The 22,962-nt window shown below is 46.9% G+C and overlaps 1 protein-coding gene across 1 annotated transcript in view; it reads right to left on the reverse strand.

Moving 5' to 3' along the window:
- The window catches only part of LOC144768679 (prostasin-like), a 101,510-nt gene that overhangs the window by 12,435 nt on the left and 66,113 nt on the right, over positions 1 to 22,962 (reverse strand). Inside the window, exons 3-4 of the mRNA XM_078652508.1 lie at positions 19,232 to 19,376; positions 4,156 to 4,424 (exon numbers count right to left, since the gene is read on the reverse strand). Of these exons, the coding sequence (XP_078508634.1) occupies positions 4,156 to 4,424; positions 19,232 to 19,376 (414 nt within the window). The remainder of the gene's footprint in view (positions 1 to 4,155; positions 4,425 to 19,231; positions 19,377 to 22,962) is intronic.

The raw sequence follows: 22,962 nt of genomic DNA on the forward strand, positions 1-22,962 counted from the left end.
TCATATTGTTTTTTTGCTTTCTGTGAACAGGTTTCAGATCAGGAACAGGGGGGACAGTTGCTACACTCTCAAGGAGAGTCTGAATTGTATCCAATCATGCTTTATTGATTTTAGCCTGTCGTGGCAGATGGCACAGGTGCTGCCTCAGTCACACGCGGGTAGCCCTTTTCAATTCTATGTCTATTCTACTGCTGCTATTCAAGAGTTTATTTGACTGTTGTACTCTGTTAATGTCAGGCTTCTTCTGGTGAAAGTATTGGCCATGATGTTACTTACATAGTATTTGTTTCTTGGGAGAGAAGCCTGGGCTTTACACATATGAATTTGCCTTCACCTAGCCCTCTTTCAGAGGGGCATCTAATCTCTAGTTCTTTCTATCATCCCTTGTTTCTGGGTCAGGGCTTGAAAACCCTCCTGAGCCCTTCCTTGGCCATACTGGTATTAGGCTTCTTTCTTTTTTTCTTTCTTTTTTTCTGGGGTAGGATCTCTAATCAGTGGTCATTCTGACACGTTGGCTGCTACTTAGCTAAAAAAGACGCTCCAGGCCCAAGGCCCACATTAGAAGAAAGTCAACAGCATTCTAATCCTTTGACCTTATATCAACATCCTAGTGATTCAGGGACACTGTGGTATCATCCACATAGAGCTATAAGCTAATGCTCAGAATAGAAGGGTGTTTTTACTGGAGCAGAACCAAGGTTGATTTGCATATGGCCGATCTCTGTCTGGAGTAGTCAATTCACTTCTAGCTCATAAACAGTGGATATGCCAACTATTTGCAGGACATTTGCAACTGTGCTGCTTTTTGTGGTTGATGCTACAATAATACACAGAGCCCCACGTTCTTACAGAATCTCCTAAACTGTTACTCTATGCATTTTTATGAAAGTGATCCTTACAATGTCTAATACTAAAACCAAATGCATGGGTCTTAACCCCCACAAGAGTATTTGAAGCAACATTTTCCATGCTATCAGTCTGCTCAAAAGGGTTTTATGTCTTCACTACCTTGGCATGCAATATCAAGTAGTCTAGGGGTGACTGAAAAAGAGTGATTTGTTTTTAAATAGAGCAGGAGTCACTGCACAATCGCACTTATTAGAATGGCTGAGCAGTAAAACACAACCTTAAAGTATATAGGACACTGTAGACTCTAGCAGCCCCGAATAGCTGAGAAATGTGAAATGTGGGGATAGGCAATTTTTAGAAAAGTGATTACTATTAAAAATGCACTCTCAAAATGTATATCTGTGGAGTCCACCCAGGGAAAATGTGAGCGAGAGAGGGACAGAGAGTGTTTGTGTGCACGCATGTGTGTTGTTTCAGGTGGAGAGTGCAGTTAGATTCAGTGACAGTCGGCAGAATGTAGATTCTGAGCCAAGTTGAAAAGAAACGGACAACAATACTCTGATATATTACCAGTAATCTTCATTACACTAGGGCATGCTCTTTGTGAATACAAACAACTTGGCTCAGATTCTCCATTTTGCGGACTATCGCTCTAACCAACAGCACTCTCTACCAAGAAACACACACTCACATACAAACATTCACTAGCTCTCTTTATCCCTCATTAAACGTAACGCAGACATATACGCAGTGAGTCATAGAAGCTACATCTTAGGGCTCACTAACTCCAAGATAGCTCTAGTAAACCATAATAGAGGTAGGTTTTGGAAAGCAAGGTAGCAGCATTACCACCAGTCTCGTACTAAACCACTGTCCTTACCAGAACTTTAAGGAAAGTTACCCCCTGCCCCATGAAAATAGCAGAATCCTAATCAATTCATCTGTCCGTAGATCTGTGTCACAGCCTGCTCACAGAGGCCTTCCTCAATTGCTTGACCTTATGCTTGTCTTTTTTCAACTCCTGCTTCGGCCTCCTGCCCAGAAAGACATTGTTGATAGACACCCGAGTGGTGGCACCAACTGCATTTGTAGGTATTCTTGTTTTATTCTGTTTCAACACTCTTTCCTTCACAGATAACACCCAACTAGGTCCTAGATGATGTGATCCCCTACAGAACTATGCAGGTCCCTGCAGGTTCGACTGTACTCAACCAGAGCGCAAGCCTGAGTTCAGTACAGCTAAGGCACTCACCAACTCACTAGTGCGGAGTAGACTTGATTACTGCAATAGTCTATGAGTGAGCTTCCCTCAATATGTGTTTGCTAAACTTATCAAGGTCCTATATTCTGCATACAGAACCTTATGCAGTCTTCTTAGACAGACTCAGACATCAAGCTGGCTAGTTTGTAGCCACAACTGGGCCATTTACAAGCTACTGATGCTTCAGTGGCATCATCCTAAACTAGTGCTTCTACACCATTTGGTGATACACTCCACCCTAAAACTCACAGGCAGGGGCTGCTCCTCCATTCGGGCGGAGGAGCGTCGCCTGTCTGCTTTCTCGCACTGCGAGAAGAAGAAATAAAAATGGTATATTAAATACCATTTTATGTTTCTGCTTCTCGCACTGCGAGAAAGCAGAAGGCAGGGTATGCCTAGTTGGGGGCGGGCGGTTGTGCGAGTCAAGGAGGAGTGGCTTGCCCACTGTTGTGGCCCCTGACTGTTTGGTCGGCCCTCTGGGGCCGACCAAACCAGTCTGGTGCACTTTACATTTTCTCTATGTAGGCTGAATGCAGACTACATAGAGAAAATAGCCTCCCTACAGGCACCCGGCTGGGCGCTGTCTGCACCAATTACAGCGCTGCCAAATGGAAGGGAGCATGCCTGTTCCTGTTCAGGAGCAGGAAAACGCCAAACGTGGGACCCGGTCCAGGAGCAGAGGTGGTGCGGGACCCTGTCAGGTACGTTTTCATTTTATTTTTATTTAATCCCCCCTCCCCCTGCGAGTATTGCGAGCCGTGACTGGATACAGGGTAGCAAGACTCATATTTGCATTCAGTAGGCAGCCCTGTACCACATCCAGGTTCCGGCCCTCCTACCTTATAGATCTTATACAGTCAAACAGGACAGAGCCATGGAGGGGCTTTCCTGCCCGGCAGGCCTAGATGCATGATTTCATGGACTGCCTGATGGATAAAGAATGGATCGAGGCATGTGTACTTACTAGAAGGGTGTCCTGCAATGCCAGGTTTAAACTGATCCACTTAAAGTTACGTTCACTGAACTTACTTGATACCAGTTAAGCGGAGTAGGATGTATTTGGGCCGCTGAGTGGGCTGCCGGAGGCGTGGGCACCCCCTTTTCGGCAGTGTGCACGTTTTGGGTGCTGTTGACAGCGAGGCTGGTGGGGGGGTGATTGGTATAGTGGTGAAGGAGGCCCCAGACGGTTTCTTTTGGACATAATTAAAAAGCCCCGGAGAGGGCCGATGCACTGGAAGTTCTTGCAGTTGGCGCTGGCGATTGTAAAGCTGCGCATAGCAATGGGATTGTTGGGACAAAGGGCCCCCCTTGGTGTTGCAGCAGAGTAGCGATACATTTGAGTGGGCCCTAGCTGGGATAGGCATGGGCTGGCTAGGAAATATGACAGAGTGAGGGAAGATTTGGACACTTGGGTGGTGCTACTGGAGGCTCTTCGGGTGGCCTAGGAGGGCACCCTGGATCTGGCTACGCAAGTTCAGACAGCGGATGTGACGACCTAATACATACACATTGAGGGGGGATGACAATGCGGCCATGGCAAGGCCTGCTGCACAGGAGCAAGCAAGTGGCTACCAGCGGTGGGATGAAGGGGACTTCAGGAGTTCTCTGGTAAATCCACCAACTGAGGAAAAAGATTGATTATGTATGGTTTTCGATACGGGGGTGTATGACCTACCTGGGCGCTGGAGAAACTGATAACTGGGCACACTAACACTGTGGTCTTTGATGCCGACTTATTGTTGTGTATCAGAGAAAACAAAACATTATAAACCCTGAGGCTATGTGGGAAGTCTCTGCACTGCTGAAAGCATTACAAGGCTTTACCAGTATTAGAATTTGCGCAACACAAATGCCAAAGGACAGTGAGTCTCTGCTTTTGCTCCCAGTGCATATGTAGGTGAGAACCTTTCTTGCCGTCAGAGAATTTATGTTGGTGGTCAATAGAAGTATTAATTTACTTACAATGTATCTGGAGAGAGAAAGCGAAAGAGAGAGAGAGAGAGAAAGTGGGCATCAAAATACTTGCATGCTGAATCTTTTCTTACCTGTTTGATGAATGTTCCCCCAACCGCTAACCGTGCACATCATTCCCACTGGGAACTGGGTTTCACCGCATGGAAGGGCGATGGGCTGAATTTTATCAGACAGAGCAACTTCTCTCTCCAGAGTTACCACAGCAATGTCCCCGCTTCCTCCTTCTACGTAGTCTGTATAGATTTCAACATGTGTCACCTTCACAGCAACCATGCTGGCCTCTGGGACTTGCAGCGAGGTGATCCCAAGCCTTATCAGGTATTCTTTTAGATCGTGATCTCTAGAAGATAACAGAATGTTCTGTAAAATGATCTGACCACCGTAAACAAAAGCCTGTTTTTATCTAATATTTTTGGCAGGTACGACACCAATTAACATTTTAAAAAATCCACATTTTCAAGCAGGCAAATGAAAAAAAATGGGAATTCAATCTTGCAGTAATTCAGAAAACTATGTCCAATTCCAATGAAAGCTTTAGATGGCTGTCTACGTGGACCTAATATCAATTCAGACGCATAACTTTCCAAACTCTCATAGTATACCTGACTGATAAGTAGGGGAGGTAGCACCAACCATTTACTTGCAGTTACGAAGTCGGCCACATAAGTTATTGAATAAAAAGTGTATATACCGAAGTACTCTTGGTGTACCTAAAGATACTTAGCAACAGAACAAATCAAACAAAGGTGTGATAGGATCTTGTTCCAAGGTTCTTGTAGCTTAGGCCATGCCCTAAAGGCATGCACGAGACCAACTTCTGTTTCTTATCGACCCAACCATGTTAGAAGATGGAAGGCAACCCTATTATAGAGTTTCAAGGGGTTACAGTAACCACGGTTCAAGCTTAGATACTGTTGTAATTTATAATTGGCTCTTTCCCCTAAATCCACAGACCACCTCTCACTGCCGCTGGCCAAATTTGATTAATTTAATTTGCTATAGCTTTATCCAAAGTGCTGTATAATTAATTAAATAGTATATCAATCATTGGAATGATGACAAAATACAGACCATAAAGAAAACAAGAAATTGACACAGAATACCAAGGTGACAAGAAGAAAAAGAACAGAAATAATAACAGTCATAATAATAAGCTTCAATTGTAAAGTCACAGATTCTTGGCACCCCCCTCGAAATGAGAAGGGAATGAAGAAGCGCAAAATCTATTACCCTAGCATTTAGTTGCAACCACAGTCCCTGGTCCTCAACGATAGGAAGGCATCACTGACATCCAGCAGCAACTGAGAACCCATGTTGGATGAAAATCTCCAGCAAAGGGAGCAACTTTTGCTACTTATTCAGACAGTGGTACATCGAAATGAGGCAAGTTGACAAGTCACCCGCAGCTGGCCCTGGATGGGAGGCGTTACTAACCAAGGAACACCCTTCCCCAACCCCACATGCCCAAGTTGGAGAACATTTAACATCACAGAAGTGACCTTCGAAAACGCAGCAAAAAAGCTTGGCTCTAGGCTAAAGAAGCCATGAAGAGGAAGCAGATACTTGGAAATTCATAGTTCACCAAGGTATCTCACTGCTAAACCAAGCCATAGCCATGCCATAGCTGAAAGAAGAAAAACTGTAAAGGAGATGAAAACCCCAGAACTGCAGCGCTTCCTTGACTGCTGCAGCTGTGCGATCACACAACTGCAACTCTACAGAACATGCGCCTTCAGAAAAGACAAGAGCAGGAGACCTGGGGGAGAAGTTGATGAAGCAGACGCCATTCCAGAGGTTGTCTCCAGGTCAGTTCCTATGAGGTGCATTGGTATTTAGTGCCAAATAATATCTACCAAGTGTGCCCAGAGTCAAATAACTGATCACCGTGAGACTTAAGGGCATATGATTTTAGTGCATGACCAGTTACACAAGGCTTCAAAGACTAAATAACAGTTTATATGATATGCCTGTAAATGGGAACACAAGCAGCCCCATGTAAGTTTCAGCCATTTTCGGTCTCATCAGTAGGGTGAAACTTGTGTCCAGTGGGGTACACAGCATAAAACCATGCCTGGACATACCCTTTGCACTCAGAAAATTGCACTGAGGAGTATAAAAAAGTGATTAATGGAGTGACTGAATTAATCTCAGCCACTGATAATTACTCAGGTTGAATGCAGTTCATTTTTTTCCCCACTATGCCGCCTCAGACAGCAGCCATCCAGATTCAAATCAATCTTGGTCCTGCTTTAATAGGAACAATCAATCCCAAACAAACATGCCAGCTCCCCTTTTAATGGGAACACAAGCATCCTAGACTGGTCTTAGCCCTTTTAGGCCTCGTCAGTAGGTGTCAGCTTGAGTACTGTGGCACAGTGAGCACAAGACTCAGGCATACACATCGCACTTAAGCTGAAGCTGAGGGGAAGACAAAAAAAGTGATTGGTGGATTGATTTAATTAATCTAAGCCACTGGTTACTCTAGGCCACAGTCTAGTACAGTAGCTTTTTGGAATGGACTATTCCCAGGGTCAGTTCTGATTTGCAGAAGGTGGGCTCCTGTTTAGAGTGGCAGAGTAGGCGAAAAACGATGGGTGGGAATGCTACACGGGGCAATTGCTGGTGGTTTAAACCATCTGCAAGCCTTCCTCCCATCACGTTTTGAATATCTGGCGTAACACCCTCACGTTTCTAGACTTCACTTGCATTGTACATAAATGGCTGTCAGCCTGCCTCTCTGGCTGTTCATTCTCAGCAGCCAGGGATTCCAAGCTGTCCTTCCGTAGTAGCCTTGTTTTCTTGCTCTCTGCACTACCTCCTTGGGGGACAATATCTCCTTATTTAGGTTCATGTAACGTCCTTTTGCAGGCGAGACAGATGAACGCCGCCATTGCCTCATGTTTTCATACCCTGAAGATGCTGAGGAACATTTCAAAAGGTTCTCAAGCAGCACCTGGAAAACTGTCACGCATGCCCTTGTCACAAGCAAGCTGGACTAAAGGAACACCCTAAATGCTTCGACCAAAAAAAACTCACCAGAAGGCTGCAGACCATTTAGAACTTGACGGACAGAATTGCTCTCAACCTCCCTTACCGCACTCACATTACATGACACCTGATGGAGCTCCACTGGTGCCCCATACAAAAACAAGCAGTTTAAACTCCTCACCCACACTTTCAAGGCACTATAGAACACTGGCTCAACATACCGCAACAATCGCATCTGCTTTCACAAACCTTGCAGACACTTCTGCTCATTCAAACTCTTACTTGCAGAAATCTCACGCATACGGAAAACCAGATCTAGTTTTCTCCTACAATGCTTCTAAAGCGTGGAACGACTTGCAGCTACACATAAGAGCCTCCTCCTCCCTTGTTAAAGTCAGCAAGAAGCTGAAGACCTGCTTTTTCGAGTAGTCCCACTAGGTCCTAGGTTTGACTAGAGTCCCACCTGCTCCGTGCTAGAATACCTTCCCTTGTAATAGTGTGCTCTACAAATGTATATAACATTACATAACTCCCAAATCTTTTTCTAATTTCCTACATTCTCACACCTCATTCAGTCACAGGTATCTGTCTCAAGGCCATCTTCCATTGGATGAATCTGGGGTATATTTTGGGCCCTTCTGGAGTTTGGGATGGATTATTCCCATGAGAAGCAGGGTCAGGACTGATTTACCTAAGGCGGGCCTCAGTCTAGAGTCGCACAATGAGCAAAAAACAATAGGTTGAAGGCAACCTAGAGCAACGGCAAGTGGTTTACACTGTTTGCAAACATTCCTCTCATCATATCATCATCTTTTGTGTGTTCGATGTACCGCCTTAAGTGGATAAAGGTTTGCCCAGACATGGATATCATGCTCCCTGTGCCCCAGGATTCAAGCTATTTATCACGCATGAGGCCAAACAAGATCGAAACTGGTCTGAGGATGCTTCTGATCCTTTCTGGAAGGGACATTGCCTGGCAGTTTGGGATGGATTGTTCTCACGAGGAGCATGTCAGTACTGATTTGCATAAGGTGGGCATCTGACTAGAGTGGGACAGTAGGTAACAAGTTATGGATTGGAATGCTATCCAGAGATATTGCCAGTGATTTGGACTATTTGCAAGCATTCCTCCTATCACTGTTCGTATATCTGATGAAACAACCTCAACTCTCTAGGCATCACAGTAAATGCACACAATTGACTCTCAACCTATCTCTCTAGTAGTTCTTTCTCGGCTGCTAGGGACTCCAATCCGTCCTTGCCATAGCCCCCTCCATTTCTTACTTTCTGTACTACTTCCTTGGGAGACGTTATCTCCTTAGCCATGTTCTTGTGCCATCTTAATGCAGATTGCAAACACAACAATGATGGACAGAATGTGGATCAATGTCACACATTCACCCCAGTCCAAAGATCCCAGATCTTTTGACTGGGGTGAATGTGTGACATTGATCCACATTCTGTCCATCATTGTTGTTTTTGCAGTAACCGCTCTAAGTGTACTGGGGATGCTCAGACGTGAGTCCCAGGCACTCCACACCACTGGAAGCAAGCTAGCCGGGCTGAAGAGAGGTGTTACCTCGAAACCGGGCCGGTCCTCGGATGCTTGTTTCCGTTCTGGGAAGGACATGGCTTTTGTAGTTCGGACTGGACTGTTCCCATGGGGCACAGGGTCAGCGCTGATTTGCATATCGCCATTGTCTAACCCAGGGTGGTGTGGAGTGGAAAAACGATGGATTTGGGCCCAGATCTTTTGACTGGGGTGAATGTGTGACATTGATCCACATTCTGTCCATCATTGTTGTTTTTGCATCTTAATGCAGATGGCACCCAAATCTTTTTTCTCACTTCCTACTTTCACTCACCTCTTTCAGACACATACCTGTCTCATGGCTATCTTACATTGGACGGCTCATGTTAAATGCTTCTAAAATTGCGGCTCAGTTCTTTCCCTGATTATTTGTACCTTTCTCTCACCTGACTAAATCCACTTCCACCATGACATTTTCCACCCCTGCCAGACTCAAGGTTTTTTTCATCATAATGAAAAAACATGGATTCCATTATTACTGCCACAGCAGCCTGATACCAAGCACTCAATACAATAGGTGGATTAATTTTGCAAATCTTTAGTGCAGCTAAGGCACTCATCAACTCACTAGTGCTGAGCTGACTTGATTACTGCAATAGTCGACGAGTAGCTTCCCTTAATATGTATTTGGTAAGCTCAACAAGGTCCTATATTCTGCATTCATGACCCTTATGCAATCTATCTAGACAGACTCAGACCTCATCAAATGGGCATCAAGCTGGCTAGCTTGCAGCCAAACAGTGCCATTTACAAGCTACAGATAGATGCTTCAGTGGTATCACCCTGAACTAGCGCTCCAAACCCATTTGCTTATAGATCCTGTACACTTGAGCTCACTAATGTCAGGCACTTGTACACCTCTCTCCCATCAAGAGTTCATACATTTATTAAAATGTAATTTCTTGCAACTGGAATGTCAACAGTGAACAGTGCACCACTTATCACAAACTGCAGTAAACATCTGCATTATATTCTTCTGATATAGTTGTGTGTTTAAATCAGCCTGCCCTCGCCAGTGATGTAAAGACAGTGGGCAGTTCACCGGAGACTCTGGCCCTTCAAGACCTTTTGGGGGTTACTCAGCTGACACAGTGGATTTCTAAACCAACGCACTCTCGAGGGCATGTGTTAGATCTGGTGTGCTCCAACTTCGCACTAGATATTAAAGACCCCCTGCCGGTCACTTGGTCAGACCACGCTGTGATTAACTTCTCCTGGGCTATCGTCCTGCCATCTAGCCACCCTCCTTCTTCGGCAGGCCCCCTAATGCGGAAAATTAGTATAAGTAGGCCTTTTCGAGCTCTCCCTGTGTGAGCACCAGGGCTGCGAGCTATTCTGAGACCAGATTCCTTCATTGCTGTATTTTAAATGTGATTGCACTCGTTTTATATTTCATTTTAAATTGTGCTGAAAACTCTTCTGGGGGCATTTTAATTCTACTAGATTAACTGGGAATCAGTTAGAGGCACTCTAACACCCCTTTCCACGCTATCTCACCTTTCTTTCGCCTGCCTTGCTGCTTCATTGATTGCAGGTGCCGGCGGGCGCCATCTTGGGTGTGGGCTGGGGCTGCGCTCTAGTCGCGCTGGCCTCCCGCCCTCCCAGACTACTTAGCTGGCCGTTTTCAGTCGTTCGCTGCCTTTTCGAGCTCTCCCTGTGTGAGCACCAGGGCTGCGAGCTATTCTGAGACCAGATTCCTTCATTGCTGTATTTTAAATGTGATTGCACTCGTTTTATATTTCATTTTAAATTGTGCTGAAAACTCTTCTGGGGGCATTTTAATTCTACTAGATTAACTGGGAATCAGTTAGAGGCACTCTAACACCCCTTTCCACGCTATCTCACCTTTCTTTCGCCTGCCTTGCTGCTTCATTGATTGCAGGTGCCGGCGGGCGCCATCTTGGGTGTGGGCTGGGGCTGCGCTCTAGTCGCGCTGGCCTCCCACCCTCCTCACACCCAATAAATGAGCACTAACAACAGACGGCGCAGCGGGCGCGCGCCAAAGCCGCGCCAAAGCCAAGCCCGTCTGCGCCCGTCCGCGGCCAGACACGGCCTAGGGCCATAACCCCTGGTCCCCGACTGCTGTACTCATCCCTGCACCTAAGAGAGCTGAATCCTGGTAACACCCATCAGGATTGTACCCTCGCCTCTCTTACTGTTGGGAGGGATACTAGCCCCCCCCCTTGTCCAGGCTGTGGCTACCAACTTCCTCATTCCCACCCTCTAGATCCTAATTATGTCTTACCCTACGCTGCTGACAATGCTCCCCCGCATGGCTGTCGAGCTGCGCTTATCAACACGCGCTCACTCCCTTGCCACAGTTTTCACATCAAGGAGTTCATTATCGCTCATAATCTAGATCTACTGTTCGCTACTGAGACATGGGCAGATGCCGGCTCAGGTCCGGATTTTTGCGACGCTATCCCAGATGGTTATAGCGCTGCTAGACATGATAGGCCCATTGGAAGAGGTGGTGGTCTCGCTATTATCTACAAGGATAAATACCGGACAACACTCGACCCTATAAATTCTGTTAATTGTGAGTCAGCTGCCTTTGCGATTAACATTAACTCCAAGCAAGCCCTAAAGGGTATAATATTATACAGACCCCCAGGTCCTCGTAGCGCCTTTCTCTCCACTCTTTCCGACCTAAATGACAATGTTGTCGGCTCAGAAAACTACACGATACTTGGAGATTTTAATTTCCATCTGGAAGAGAAGGATAATTTTGATACTATTCAGCTAACGACTGACTTCTCCAATATAGGACTTCACCAATTAGTTAAGGGCACAACACATCAAGCTGGACACACCCTTGATGGTCTGTTCACTAATGATCCTGACATCTCGGTACTGGACATTATTCCCATCACGTGGTCAGACCACAGGGCTATTATATTTCAACAAAACATACGACCCTCACATCCTTCATTTCCGAGACCCCGAACTAGGATGGGGATGCGTGCTTGGAAAAACGCGGACATTCCTCAGATGCTAGATTCCCTTGCCTCCTCCCTTCCTCAAGGAGGAAATTCTTCAGCATTATCAGCTACAGATTTTCAAGATTGGATCCGAAGTGCCGCCGATCTAGTGGCCCCGGAGAAACTCTCAAGACCTAACAGAGCATCGCCTTCGGCTGCCTGGTATAATGAAGATTTAAGACTTCATCGCCAACATTGTAGAAATCTAGAGAGGCGCTGGAGAAAATCTTACTGCCCCATAGCCAGACAAATTTATAAAGATGCCCTTACGATTTACAAAAAGGCAATAGTGGCCCGGAAAACGGTCTTTTTTACGGCACAAATTGAAACCGCTGCCAACTCCGCCAGAGAGCTGTTCTCCGTTGTTACGACCTTGTCCACCCCCCCCTCTGGCCCTGGGGTAGAGCCCTCACAGACCTTTTGTAACGATTTATCCACCTTCTTCACCACCAAGGTGGCAGATATATATGCTTCATTCGAAGGGGATACCAAAACTGAACACAGAGGTGGTAGGGTGAAAGAGGTATTTTCTCATCATAATGATGACTCTTTTTTATGTTTCTCACCTGCCTCTCTTGATGACGTCATCACTCTCATCTCATCTACTAAATCTGGTTCCCCTCTGGACCCTTGCCCCCCTTCTGTGATGCAAAAACTCACTGAGGTGATCTCACGCCCCCTCATGCAAATTTGCAACACTGCATTTCAGACAGGCCAATTTCCAAGCATATGGAAGAAGGCTGTTATAAAACCCCTTCTGAAGAAACCCTCCCTAGACCCCACAGCCGCCGTCAGCTATAGACCCATTGCCTGTCTACCCTTCGCCGCCAAAGTATGCGAATCCGTTATGAACAGACAGCTTTCAGAGTTCGTTGAGACCCACCAACTTCTCGACGAAACGCAGTTTGGCTTCAGGAAAGGGCATGGGACAGAGACCGCCCTGATTAAGGCCTCTGACGAGATCAGGGCAATCATGGATCAGGGGGGGCGGCTGTCCTCATCCTTTTGGATTTGTCAGCGGCCTTTGACACGGTCGACCATGCCACCTTAGTCGACCATGTCACAGCTCTAGGCATAAACGGTCCGGCCAAGGATCTCATTTCATCTTTCCTGGCAGACCGTACCCAGACTGTAAGGCTGGGAGATTTCTATTCACCCATCTCTGCACTTCCTTGTGGAGTCCCACAAGGTTCCTCGCTAAGTCCCATGTTATTTAACATCTATGTAGCGGACTTAGCGAGGGTAATAAAGGAATATGGAATACGGTTAACATCTTATGCAGATGATACCCAGCTGGTCCTGGGCATTCACAAGGACGGCTGCACAGTGGCAGCCAACTTTCAGAAAGCTATGCTTGAGGTCAGTACCTGGATGGCCTCTAACTGTCTTAGACTCAACTCGGACAAGACCGAGGTTATGACCTTTGGAAAACTTTCTCCAGAATGGTCGACTAACTGGTGGCCGGAAAAGCTCGGCCACCCACCTGTCCCAGTGGAAAAAGCCAGAAACCTGGGAGTCATTTTTGACAGCAAGATGGTCTTCGACCTGCATACAAACAAGGTTGTGTCGTCTTCATTCTTTATCCTGAAAAAGATAAAGAAGCTGCTGCCTTATCTCCCTCCCTCAGCTGGGAAGACTTTGGTTTCTACCTTAGTCTTCTCCAAAATGGATTACGGAAACGCTCTCCTTCTCCACACCCAGAAGCGAGTCATAACAAAGCTGCAATCCATTCAGAATGCGGCAGCCAGGATTCTCCTGAGCATTCCTCGCCGCAATTCTACCACTCTTGGCATTCGTCAACTCCACTGGCTGAGAGTTGAGAGCCGCATCAAATTCAAGGCACTCTGTATTGCATATAAGGCAGTACACAACATAGGACCCAGGTTCCTGACGGAAGCCTTTCAGCCATATATTCCTAGACGGCAATTAGGATCGGCCAATACCAACCTTCTCACTGTGCCACGTACAAGAACCGCCACCTGGGGAGATAGACGTTTCTTGGTGGCCACCCCAAAACTCTGGAATCTTTTGCCACAGTCCATCAAATCTGCCCCTAACCTGATGAGCTTCCGCAGGCTCCTAAAAACGTGGTTATTTAACCAGTAATAGGATCACTGACCCCAGTAGCTCCACAGCGCCGAGACACCCCAGGGTATTTGTTGCGCTATAAAAATTACGAAAATAAAAAAATAAAAAAAAATAAAATACCGGGTCTGGCTGAGGCCCTAGCGCACTCCCAGATGGCTCTTGCCAATGATTTAGAGGGGCAAGTCGACCTATTCAACGCCTGGATCAGCCAGGGGGTTAAGGCAATCTCTAAACCTTTATCCAAAAACCCCAAGCGTGTACGGTCTTCTCAACCCTGGTACACGCCAGCTCTAAAAGAGCGGAAGAGGACCTGCAAGAAGTTTGAGCAGCTATGGAGGGTTGCCTATTCTCCACAAGCCAAAGTTAACCTCCGCTCAGCCCAAAGACAATCCTATGCTGCAGTTAAGGCGGCCAAAGGAGACTACTTTGCATCTAGAATCATAAAGGCAGATAATAATGACAAAGAAATCTTTGCCATTGTCCAAAGCTTCTTGTCGCCACAGGTGGAGAAAAAAAACGATCCCTGTATCCGCAGGGTGGTGTGAGGAGCTCTCCTCTTTTTTTATTAATAAAATCAAACTCATTGAGGAGGGCCTAGCCGCGAGTGACGCCTCCTCACGCCCTCCTATCAGCACGTTCTGTCCCACATCGAGCAGGAGCCTTTCCCAATTTGTTAGAGTCTAACAATCGGACATTCTTGCCCTCCTCAAATCCGGATCCCCCTCTGACCCCTGTCCGGCGAGTTTTAGCCGGACTAGCAGACTATGTCGGGTCAGAAGTTACAGCCATGGTCAATTGGTCACTGCAGTCTGCAGTGGTGCCCAAGCAATGGAAGCAGGCTAAACTCCTGCCACTCCTAAAAAAACCATCGGCTGATCCACTTATTGCAGCCAACTATCGGCCCATCTACCTGAATCCTGCACTGGCCAAAGTCTGCGAAAAGGTCGACTTTCGGCAGCTGAACGCCTTTGTGGAAGACTCTGGGGCTCTCCACCCGGCACAGTCAGGCTTTAGAGCCTCCTTCAGCACAGAAACGGCCCTAGTTGAGGTGGCAGAAGCCATTAGGGTATGTCTGGACAAGGGCGGCAGAGCAGCTCTGATTTTATTGGACCTCTCTGCCGCCTTTGATACGGTTCCCCACCAACTCCTCCTGGCGCGCCTTACATCTATTGGCCTCACCGGGTCAGTGCGGTCCTGGCTGGAATCTTTTCTAGACTCCCACTCCCAGCAAGTTTGGATGCCCCCGTACTCCTCCTCAGCCAGGGAAGTTCAGACGGGGGTCCCACAGGGCTCAACATTGAGCCCGCTCCTTTTTAACATCTATATGACCCCGCTGATCTTGCTGGCGGAAGAGCTGGGTGCCAAAATCATGGCCTACGCCGATGACACCCAGCTCCTGTTTACCTGGGGCAACTCGATGGTGGAAACAGACGCGGCACCAAAAAGCCTTGCTGCCGTATTCACATGGCTGGCTCAGGCCAAACTAAAATGCAACGAAGGAAAATCCGAAATAATACTATATGGGCAATTCCCTCCCCTGTTCACAGAATCAATATGGCCAACTGATTTCCCACGTCCCCTTTCGGAGGGCGGCCCAGCCAAAAATCTTGGCATTTGGTTTGATGATGATTTGAGATTCTCAGAGCATATAAAAAGACTCACAGGCGTTTACTTTGGGACCCTCAAATCACTAGGCAGATTTTTTCCTCTGCTTCCCCAACCGGCTAAGGAGACGGTCGCCCGAGCCCTCATACTGTCCCACCTGGACTATGCCAATGCTCTCTATCTGGGCTCCCCCTCATTTCTGGTGAATAAGTTGCAACTTATCCAGAATGCAGCGGCGAGACTTCCGTTGGGCATCCCTAAACGCACCAGCATAAGATCTCAATTGGCCACACTCCACTGGCTGCCGGTGGCCCAAAGAGTCCAGTTTAAGGCCCTGGTGCTAACTCATAGAGCCCTGCATGAGACTGGCCCCGCCTACCTAAAGAAAAGAGTGGCCTTTTACATTCCCAGCCGACCACTTAGGTCGGCCTCCCAGCGTCTGGTGGTAACACCCCATTTCCGACGAACCAGGCTTGGCGGCCAATCGTTTTCGGTGAAAGCAGCTACTCACTGGAACTCCCTCCCACTAACACTCCGCCACACTCGGGACCTAAGAAGCTTTAAAAAACTCCTAAAAACCCACTTATTTAGTCAGGCCTACTAAAATGCTTATCTCTCGCTGTCTATGTATTATTGCTCTGCGCCAGGATACTCAAGAGTAGTTGTGCGCGCTACAAATACCAATATAACCTATAACATAACATGGCTACTTCCACAGTACTATTGAGCATTTAGGTTGAATGTTGCCACCTGTCCGTTGTTACATGTACTACGGTTTCTTCTCTAAAAGTGTATATCCAAACTGTTTTACATTTTGTTTTTACAAACAATCAACACTCGTTCAGGCAGCTGAACCGAACATCCCAGCACTGGCCATTCCTAACACCAATTTCCTCGCAGGCCCTTGAAACTGTCCTGTACCAGCCCCAAAATCCAGAGCCCAAACCTCCGACAAAGGGCGCCATGGCAGGTTGATATAGAATGAAGATTCAGGAGTGACAATCGGGGCTTGCAGCTTCCTACCGAGCAAGAACCCCTGAAGCCAACAGCAAGAAGAAGTGAGAGACTTAGAGAACAGTCAAGCAGCCCTCACTCACTGACAGTGCCCAGCGTTGCCCAGACAACCACCAAATGGCGCACTCTCAGAAAATGCAAGAGCTTCCATCATGAAGTCAGGCAAGACAGTTTGGCCCTGTGGAGTGAGACAACGCACAAATCTGTCCAGGCCCCTGAAAATACCAGTCTGATAATAGCCAATACCGGAACCCTGGAATAAAAACATGTACAATTCGTTCTGGGAATTAGGCTATTTTACAGAAGCAATAAAATGTTTGCATTGAATTGCAGTCTAATAAAGAAAGTGTCGATATCAACTAAATTACTTTAGGTTTCAAAACAGTGGTTTTACTGAGGAAACGGAGATAATATAGAAGAGAGCTGAAAATTGTAGTCATATGGCTCAGGCACACATTTACAAACCCAGGTTCAGGGAGCCCATACGTGATTTACTGAGAGAGAGTGCAGACAAAAGAAATTGGCAACACGAAAGGCATAAAGCAGACATTGGGCGGACCAATCAAACACGCACAAGATTGAACACAGAGATCTGACCACAGGCTTAAATACTAACCCAAAAGAGAGAGTATCCGACCCCCTTGTGCTGCAGTGGTGGCAATGCAGTGACCAGATCTAGTCATCGTAGGGACGTACGCATGCACACAAGATGACGCTTATTGAGGAATGCATGGAGACAGGAGCTTTAATCTTGTATGTACTGAAGGTATGTACTAATGGGGAAATGTTGTTAAATAAATATAGATAAATTAGGTTTTGAACCACGTGCAGTGAGTTTCAGAGGGAAAAGGCCTAGCCAGAGGACCTGGTCAAAGGCCAGTATCTGCCTTCAACTCCTGCTGTGCTCAGTCAAAGGTCATTCGTAGTGAAATATATCCACACAGGGTCTGGTCACATGTGAGGCAATAAGTGAGGTCATTGATGATACCATCCCTAATGCCACTTGTAGAACCACATGTGAGGTCATGAATAGCGTATTGGCGGAGAGCTATGGTTGTGTGGCTATCTATAACCGGTGATGGTGTTAAGAAGCTTTGGGTGGAGTCCTCTTCCGCTTCCTGCCTTCCCTTGCTAGTCTGGAGGTTGGAGGGTGCTTTGTGGGTGCATTTATGCAAGTTTAGAGGATGGCAGGCCTTTCAGGGTTTGGGACAAGGCGGTGAAGAGGAATTCCAGAAGAGGGACAGAGCAGGAATTGCATAGGCAGTGACGCGTGACGCGTACTAGTGGGAACATCTAATCTCTACTACAAAAGCTGTAGATGGCATGCAGAGTCCAGTTGCTCAGCGTAAAGGTGCGTGGCTGCTGATGGGGGCAGAGTAGTGACTAAGGCAGCAATGGGCTGGCAGAGATGGTGGTAAGTTTCCATTGGTTATAAGGTGTACTGGTACAGCGAGAGCAGTAAAGGGCTGTGGGCTGGCATAAGAATGCAGTCTTTGGCAATGACCCAAAAGGGTGCATCAAAAGGATGAGAGACTGAAGCCAGGAGTTATCAAGTGTTGCATTCACCTTCCAAGGGCCTGAGCACCGACCGCTTGGCGCTGGAACATGTGAGCACGCAGAGCCAGCGCAGGCCACTGGGGAGACGTGGCAATGACAGAGTGTTAATATGGAAGTAGTAAGGGGGAAACAAGGAGCCTACTGAGAGGAATAGGTAGAAGAAAGGGGTTATACAAGAGTTTATGCAGCTCAGCTGCATGGCAGGATAAGGAGGGTGCTGGTAGGAGAGAGGGTAAGAGTACAGAGAGGGACATCTTAGGAAAGGAGGCACATAAAGTAGAGGGCAAAAGCAAAAAACGGTAGATGGAAAACATGGAAACAGGGAGTGGTGGAGGAAGCCACCCCAAGAAGTAAGGACTGTTTATACTACGGTACACCTTTACCCAGGTGTGCCAACCCCTACTGCACATAATGTGCTACCCCCAGGGCAGCCGCAAACTCACACTGCCCTGGGGGTAAGACTTTAATGAAAGGCAGACTGGCTGGTAAAAGAAGCCAATTCTTCTTTCTCTGTGCATGTTGCAATGCCACCTGCTTAAAAAATGCTTACTGCGAACTTGGTGCAGGTCGGAGCAGTGAGTGACTGCACCCACAGGCAGGAGGATGTCTGGGAGGTCCTTTAAACCTCCTTTCTGCCCTCCAAATGGCTGCCTTTTGAGGCCAACTGGCTGCACACCAACTTTCTTTGGGGCACACTCAGTGTGATTTTGACGTCTTTGCCGGAATCCTTAATATGGCGCAGGGCAGACACCGAGATAAAGTGTTTCCCTCATATGCACGAGTCAGGCCCCCATGCAAATGAGGGAATGCTGTCTTAAGATAGTGCAGGTGCTATATGTGTGCCATTGCTGTTAGTATTACTCAAGGGATCACACATGCGTGACACACGCTCAGCCAGGGGCTGGAGAGGTGGGCATGTTCTCCATGCAGGCTGCATGGAGAATGGAAAAGTGTGCATGACTGGTTTAGGTGGCCGAGAGGCCCAACCAAACAGTCATTGCACACTTAGGAGTGGGCAAATCAGTCTTCCCCATCCCTGTTCCGAGAGCAGAGCAGCCCCGCCCACCACAAAGCAGCAGGACATGTAGCATAAAATGATAATAACGAGAAGTTATCATTTTATGTTTCTCACTGCTTAAAAGCAGTGGGATGCCGCTCCTCAGTCATAGCGGAGGAGCCGCCCCTGTATGCCCAACTGTTGACTCACTCTCAGACCCGCATAAATGTTTCATAAATGCTCTATGTTATTGGAATTTTAGACTGTCAATTGCAGGGTGTAATCTGGACACCTCGGATACATGGAGTTATTCGCTCGATACTTACCCTGGGAAGCAATGCGCGGCTGTCAGCACGTGACTGGTATCTATGAGAGAACCTCCGCACACATGATCCGGACCATAGGTCACGCTAACCTGCCATGGATATTGTCCAGAGCTGGCATCCATGCCGCCCACGATCCGACTGTGATCTGGAGCAAGAGAGACAAAAGTTTATTAGCTAAAAATGTCCTTTCAAAACCAACAGCAATATAAACAAGCATGAATGTGCGAGCCATGCCGCTGAAAGCGAGACGCATGCAGCTGGGACACTGGTTCCAACTTTTGGTTACAGCATCATGAGACCTTTTCTTCTCATCCCCACCCCACTCATCCAATTCCGCATCCATCACCCAAACATGCAAGCACACCCACAAATTAATACTATTCGCCACCGTGCAAGACACAGACACTCTCTCGGATACACGCACGAACACTTTATGGTATGCAAACCACCAACCTCGGACGGCCACCTACTGCTTGACTACAGAGATGCGTCTCTAGATTGCCAAGAACAATTTAAAACTCAACTCAGACAAAATGCACAGCCTCATGTGGTGCCTAAACATAACCCCTTCACCACTGCTTGGCCAAAAAGCATAGTCCCCTGACCAAAAATGTTTAAAATCTTTGGTAATGGTGGACCCAGATCGACCACTGCACCCCTACCAGGAAACACTCACGCCCCTCGGCATCACCCCTGCCAACCCGAAGAAAATCTCAGCAGACATAACTAACAACCTCACAAGTGACACATCAGCAAGCACAACAATGCTCCCCATCATGCAGTCTCAAGACCTCCCACTTAAGGGCCATACCAGCATAACCAGCAATGTCACTTCACACCTGATATCCAAACTCCATCAAGAACTCCTTCAGTAGCCTCATTAAACCCTTGCAACTCTCTCAGCTAAATAGACCAAAGACATAAAACCAAGTCTATCTGACCATCTTCTCACCATGAGCACCCCCCTTCTCCATGATGAAAATATACAACCCAGGGCACACCACAGCAACAACATAGATCAAGACACTAGTCAGGCTCTAGACACACATTCCGATATCAAACTCCCCAGCTACGCTCATGCATGGATAACAATACAAAAGTTGCTAGCCCTGTTTATGGCCTAACAGTTACACGTGGTTTAACAAACCCAAGGACACGATCCCACAGAAACATCTTCTTGAAGGTACAGAACTTGAAGACCCACAAGAAAAACAACAGAGCCACACACAGAACACAAATAACCGCCAATCTGAACAATCTCAGAAACCATGCAACTCATCCATTCCAACACATAATGTTACCGGAACTGTCCATCTAGGACTGCACCTCAGCTACAATAACACAGCCCAGACTAAACTAGCCGCCACTCACACAAATAGCTGACTCCCAGCATAACTCCCCAGCCCAATAACACCTAAACCACTCCTTAAAACCAAGCACCAGCTCAGCAGCTCCCTCCCAAAACGAAGTCCCCATTAATTTCACTAATAGTTGGTGCAAGAAAGGATTCCATGGAAAATGGGACTCACCACCCAATTTGGAAGTTAAAAAACAGGTACAATAGGCAAGCTGAAGGCCTAAACACCTAGGACACTGGTGTCACTGTACATGCTGCAGCAATTATAGTTATGCCTACATCCTTCAGATCCTATTGCCATCTCACCCACAGTGGTAGGGCCACACACCAGTTCACAGCAGCATTCAAAGGCCTCTCATTGCAACAATGAACCCTATGTAGACCTTCATAACCGCTCTCACATCAGCAAAAGATCAACAGACCAGAAGCATGCACCTAAACACCCATTAGTTGTCAAAACATTGCTTAGACATGTTCCATCTTCTCTCCTCACTGGATAAGTATCTTCTTTTCCCAGCATAGAAACTGGTGACCCAACGCATGTACTCCCACCACCCAGTTTCAAAACCCTTACAGACTAGTCTGCCAAAATTACCTGAGCCAAGGAAAAGGAGGCAAACAGTCAATTCAACAACCAAACTAAACTAAACCCACTAAACTAAAGCACGCAGAATTCACTCCAGGCTATGAATTCCAATGCTTCATTACTCTATACCACATTATAACTCCCTCTCTTTCGATATGCAGATCACCTTCTTCCAACCCCAAATTCTCTGATACACTTAGAGACTCCATAACATACTTCATTCACAAACCCCCAAGTAACACTATAGTGAAGACTTCAACATCTGGTTGGAACAACTTGACAAACCATCTACATTCTTGTTAACCATCAGCATAGAAATTCTACTCCTGACACAATCAGTCATAGGTCCTATTGGGCAGGGTACATGCGCATTACGATTTTCAGGCCGGACATCCTTCTAGTAGTATCTACACCTCACCCACTGCCATAGAGTGAGCAGTTACTCATCTCATTCGCAATCCAACAGCCATAAGCATCAACCCTCCACCATCGTAGGAATTATGCAACAATCTAGCTAAACACGTCTGCAAAATTGGTCCAGTGACATTCGTTAGACAAACTTTGTTATCCCAAAATGATGTAAACCCTCATTGACATCCTGACCTTCCCATACCAAGGAACCAGCCCTCGAACAGTTTAGAGCCCATGTCAAGCTCTACACTACACATCTAATACAAACAAACAAACTAGGGTGGTTTCACAGACCCCTGCCCACAAGCAATATTTAAACATATCATTACCATACAGCAACTCCCTAAACAAATTAATAGTCCCAGACCAGTTCACGGAAGCACAGATTAAAACCAGCCTTAAAGAAGCGAGCTCACACACCACAAAGCAATTGTTCCCGACCTTACAACACATCACATCATATACACAACTCATAACCAACACACTGCTACTCCACAGGTGGGTTTGTCTCCTACAAACCCAGCCCCTCAAAGCACCTGGTAACCCTCAAGGACCCATACACTCAGCCCCCATGAGTAAATATGCACTACTCAGCCACACAGTGAACCCCCCCCCCCAAACCATGATGGGTGGGCTGAGCATCCTGAAACAAGCACACCAACATATCGTCTAACTAACATCGCTATTAAAAAAAAGCCCTCAGCACATCACAAAACCATATTTTCACCCACATTGAAACTTGGATTAGGCAGAGGATCATAGGACCTGCATCTCTACTGTGATAAACCCAACAGAGATTATACAAGCTAGCATCTCTCCAACACATCTTTGGCTTGCTGACTGCAAGCTCTGTCCCTATCCATCCCTCCCTACTTCCCTCACCCCATCAAAACATAACCCTTGGTAAGATACTGTACTCGTACCATATTATGTGGTGCTCAAGCACTCTAGTCAAGCCTGGTCTGAGGGCACACCCATGGAAGACCACTCATGGGCACAGAACTGCAGACACATGCTCTTCAAGAAGATGCAAGAATACCCCAAGTAACTGGTGAACAAGCAGTATGTAAAAACTGCCTAACGTCTCAAGAATCCCAGAGAGTGAGCAGTCGGCTGTGCTGTTCCATTTCTTTTTACCCGGCAGCACTGAGATTTCATTTCAGCTACAACTAGCGCTTGCAAATCAAGGCAAAAAAGCGGACATCGCCATTCAAAATCGCAGCCAGCAATTCCAATAGGATAAGGAGCATCAGAAACCCGACGTGCCAGGGTGGTAATGTGTGCTTTGAGATGACCTCAAAGGACTGACCAGATAGTTTGTGAAATTTGAGCTTGGAGATAAGACAGTAACGTGACAGCTCTAAGGGCGCAAACTAG

The sequence above is a fragment of the Lissotriton helveticus genome, chromosome 7, assembly GCF_964261635.1.
Source record: "Lissotriton helveticus chromosome 7, aLisHel1.1, whole genome shotgun sequence".
NCBI classification, from domain to species: domain Eukaryota; kingdom Metazoa; phylum Chordata; class Amphibia; order Caudata; family Salamandridae; genus Lissotriton; species Lissotriton helveticus.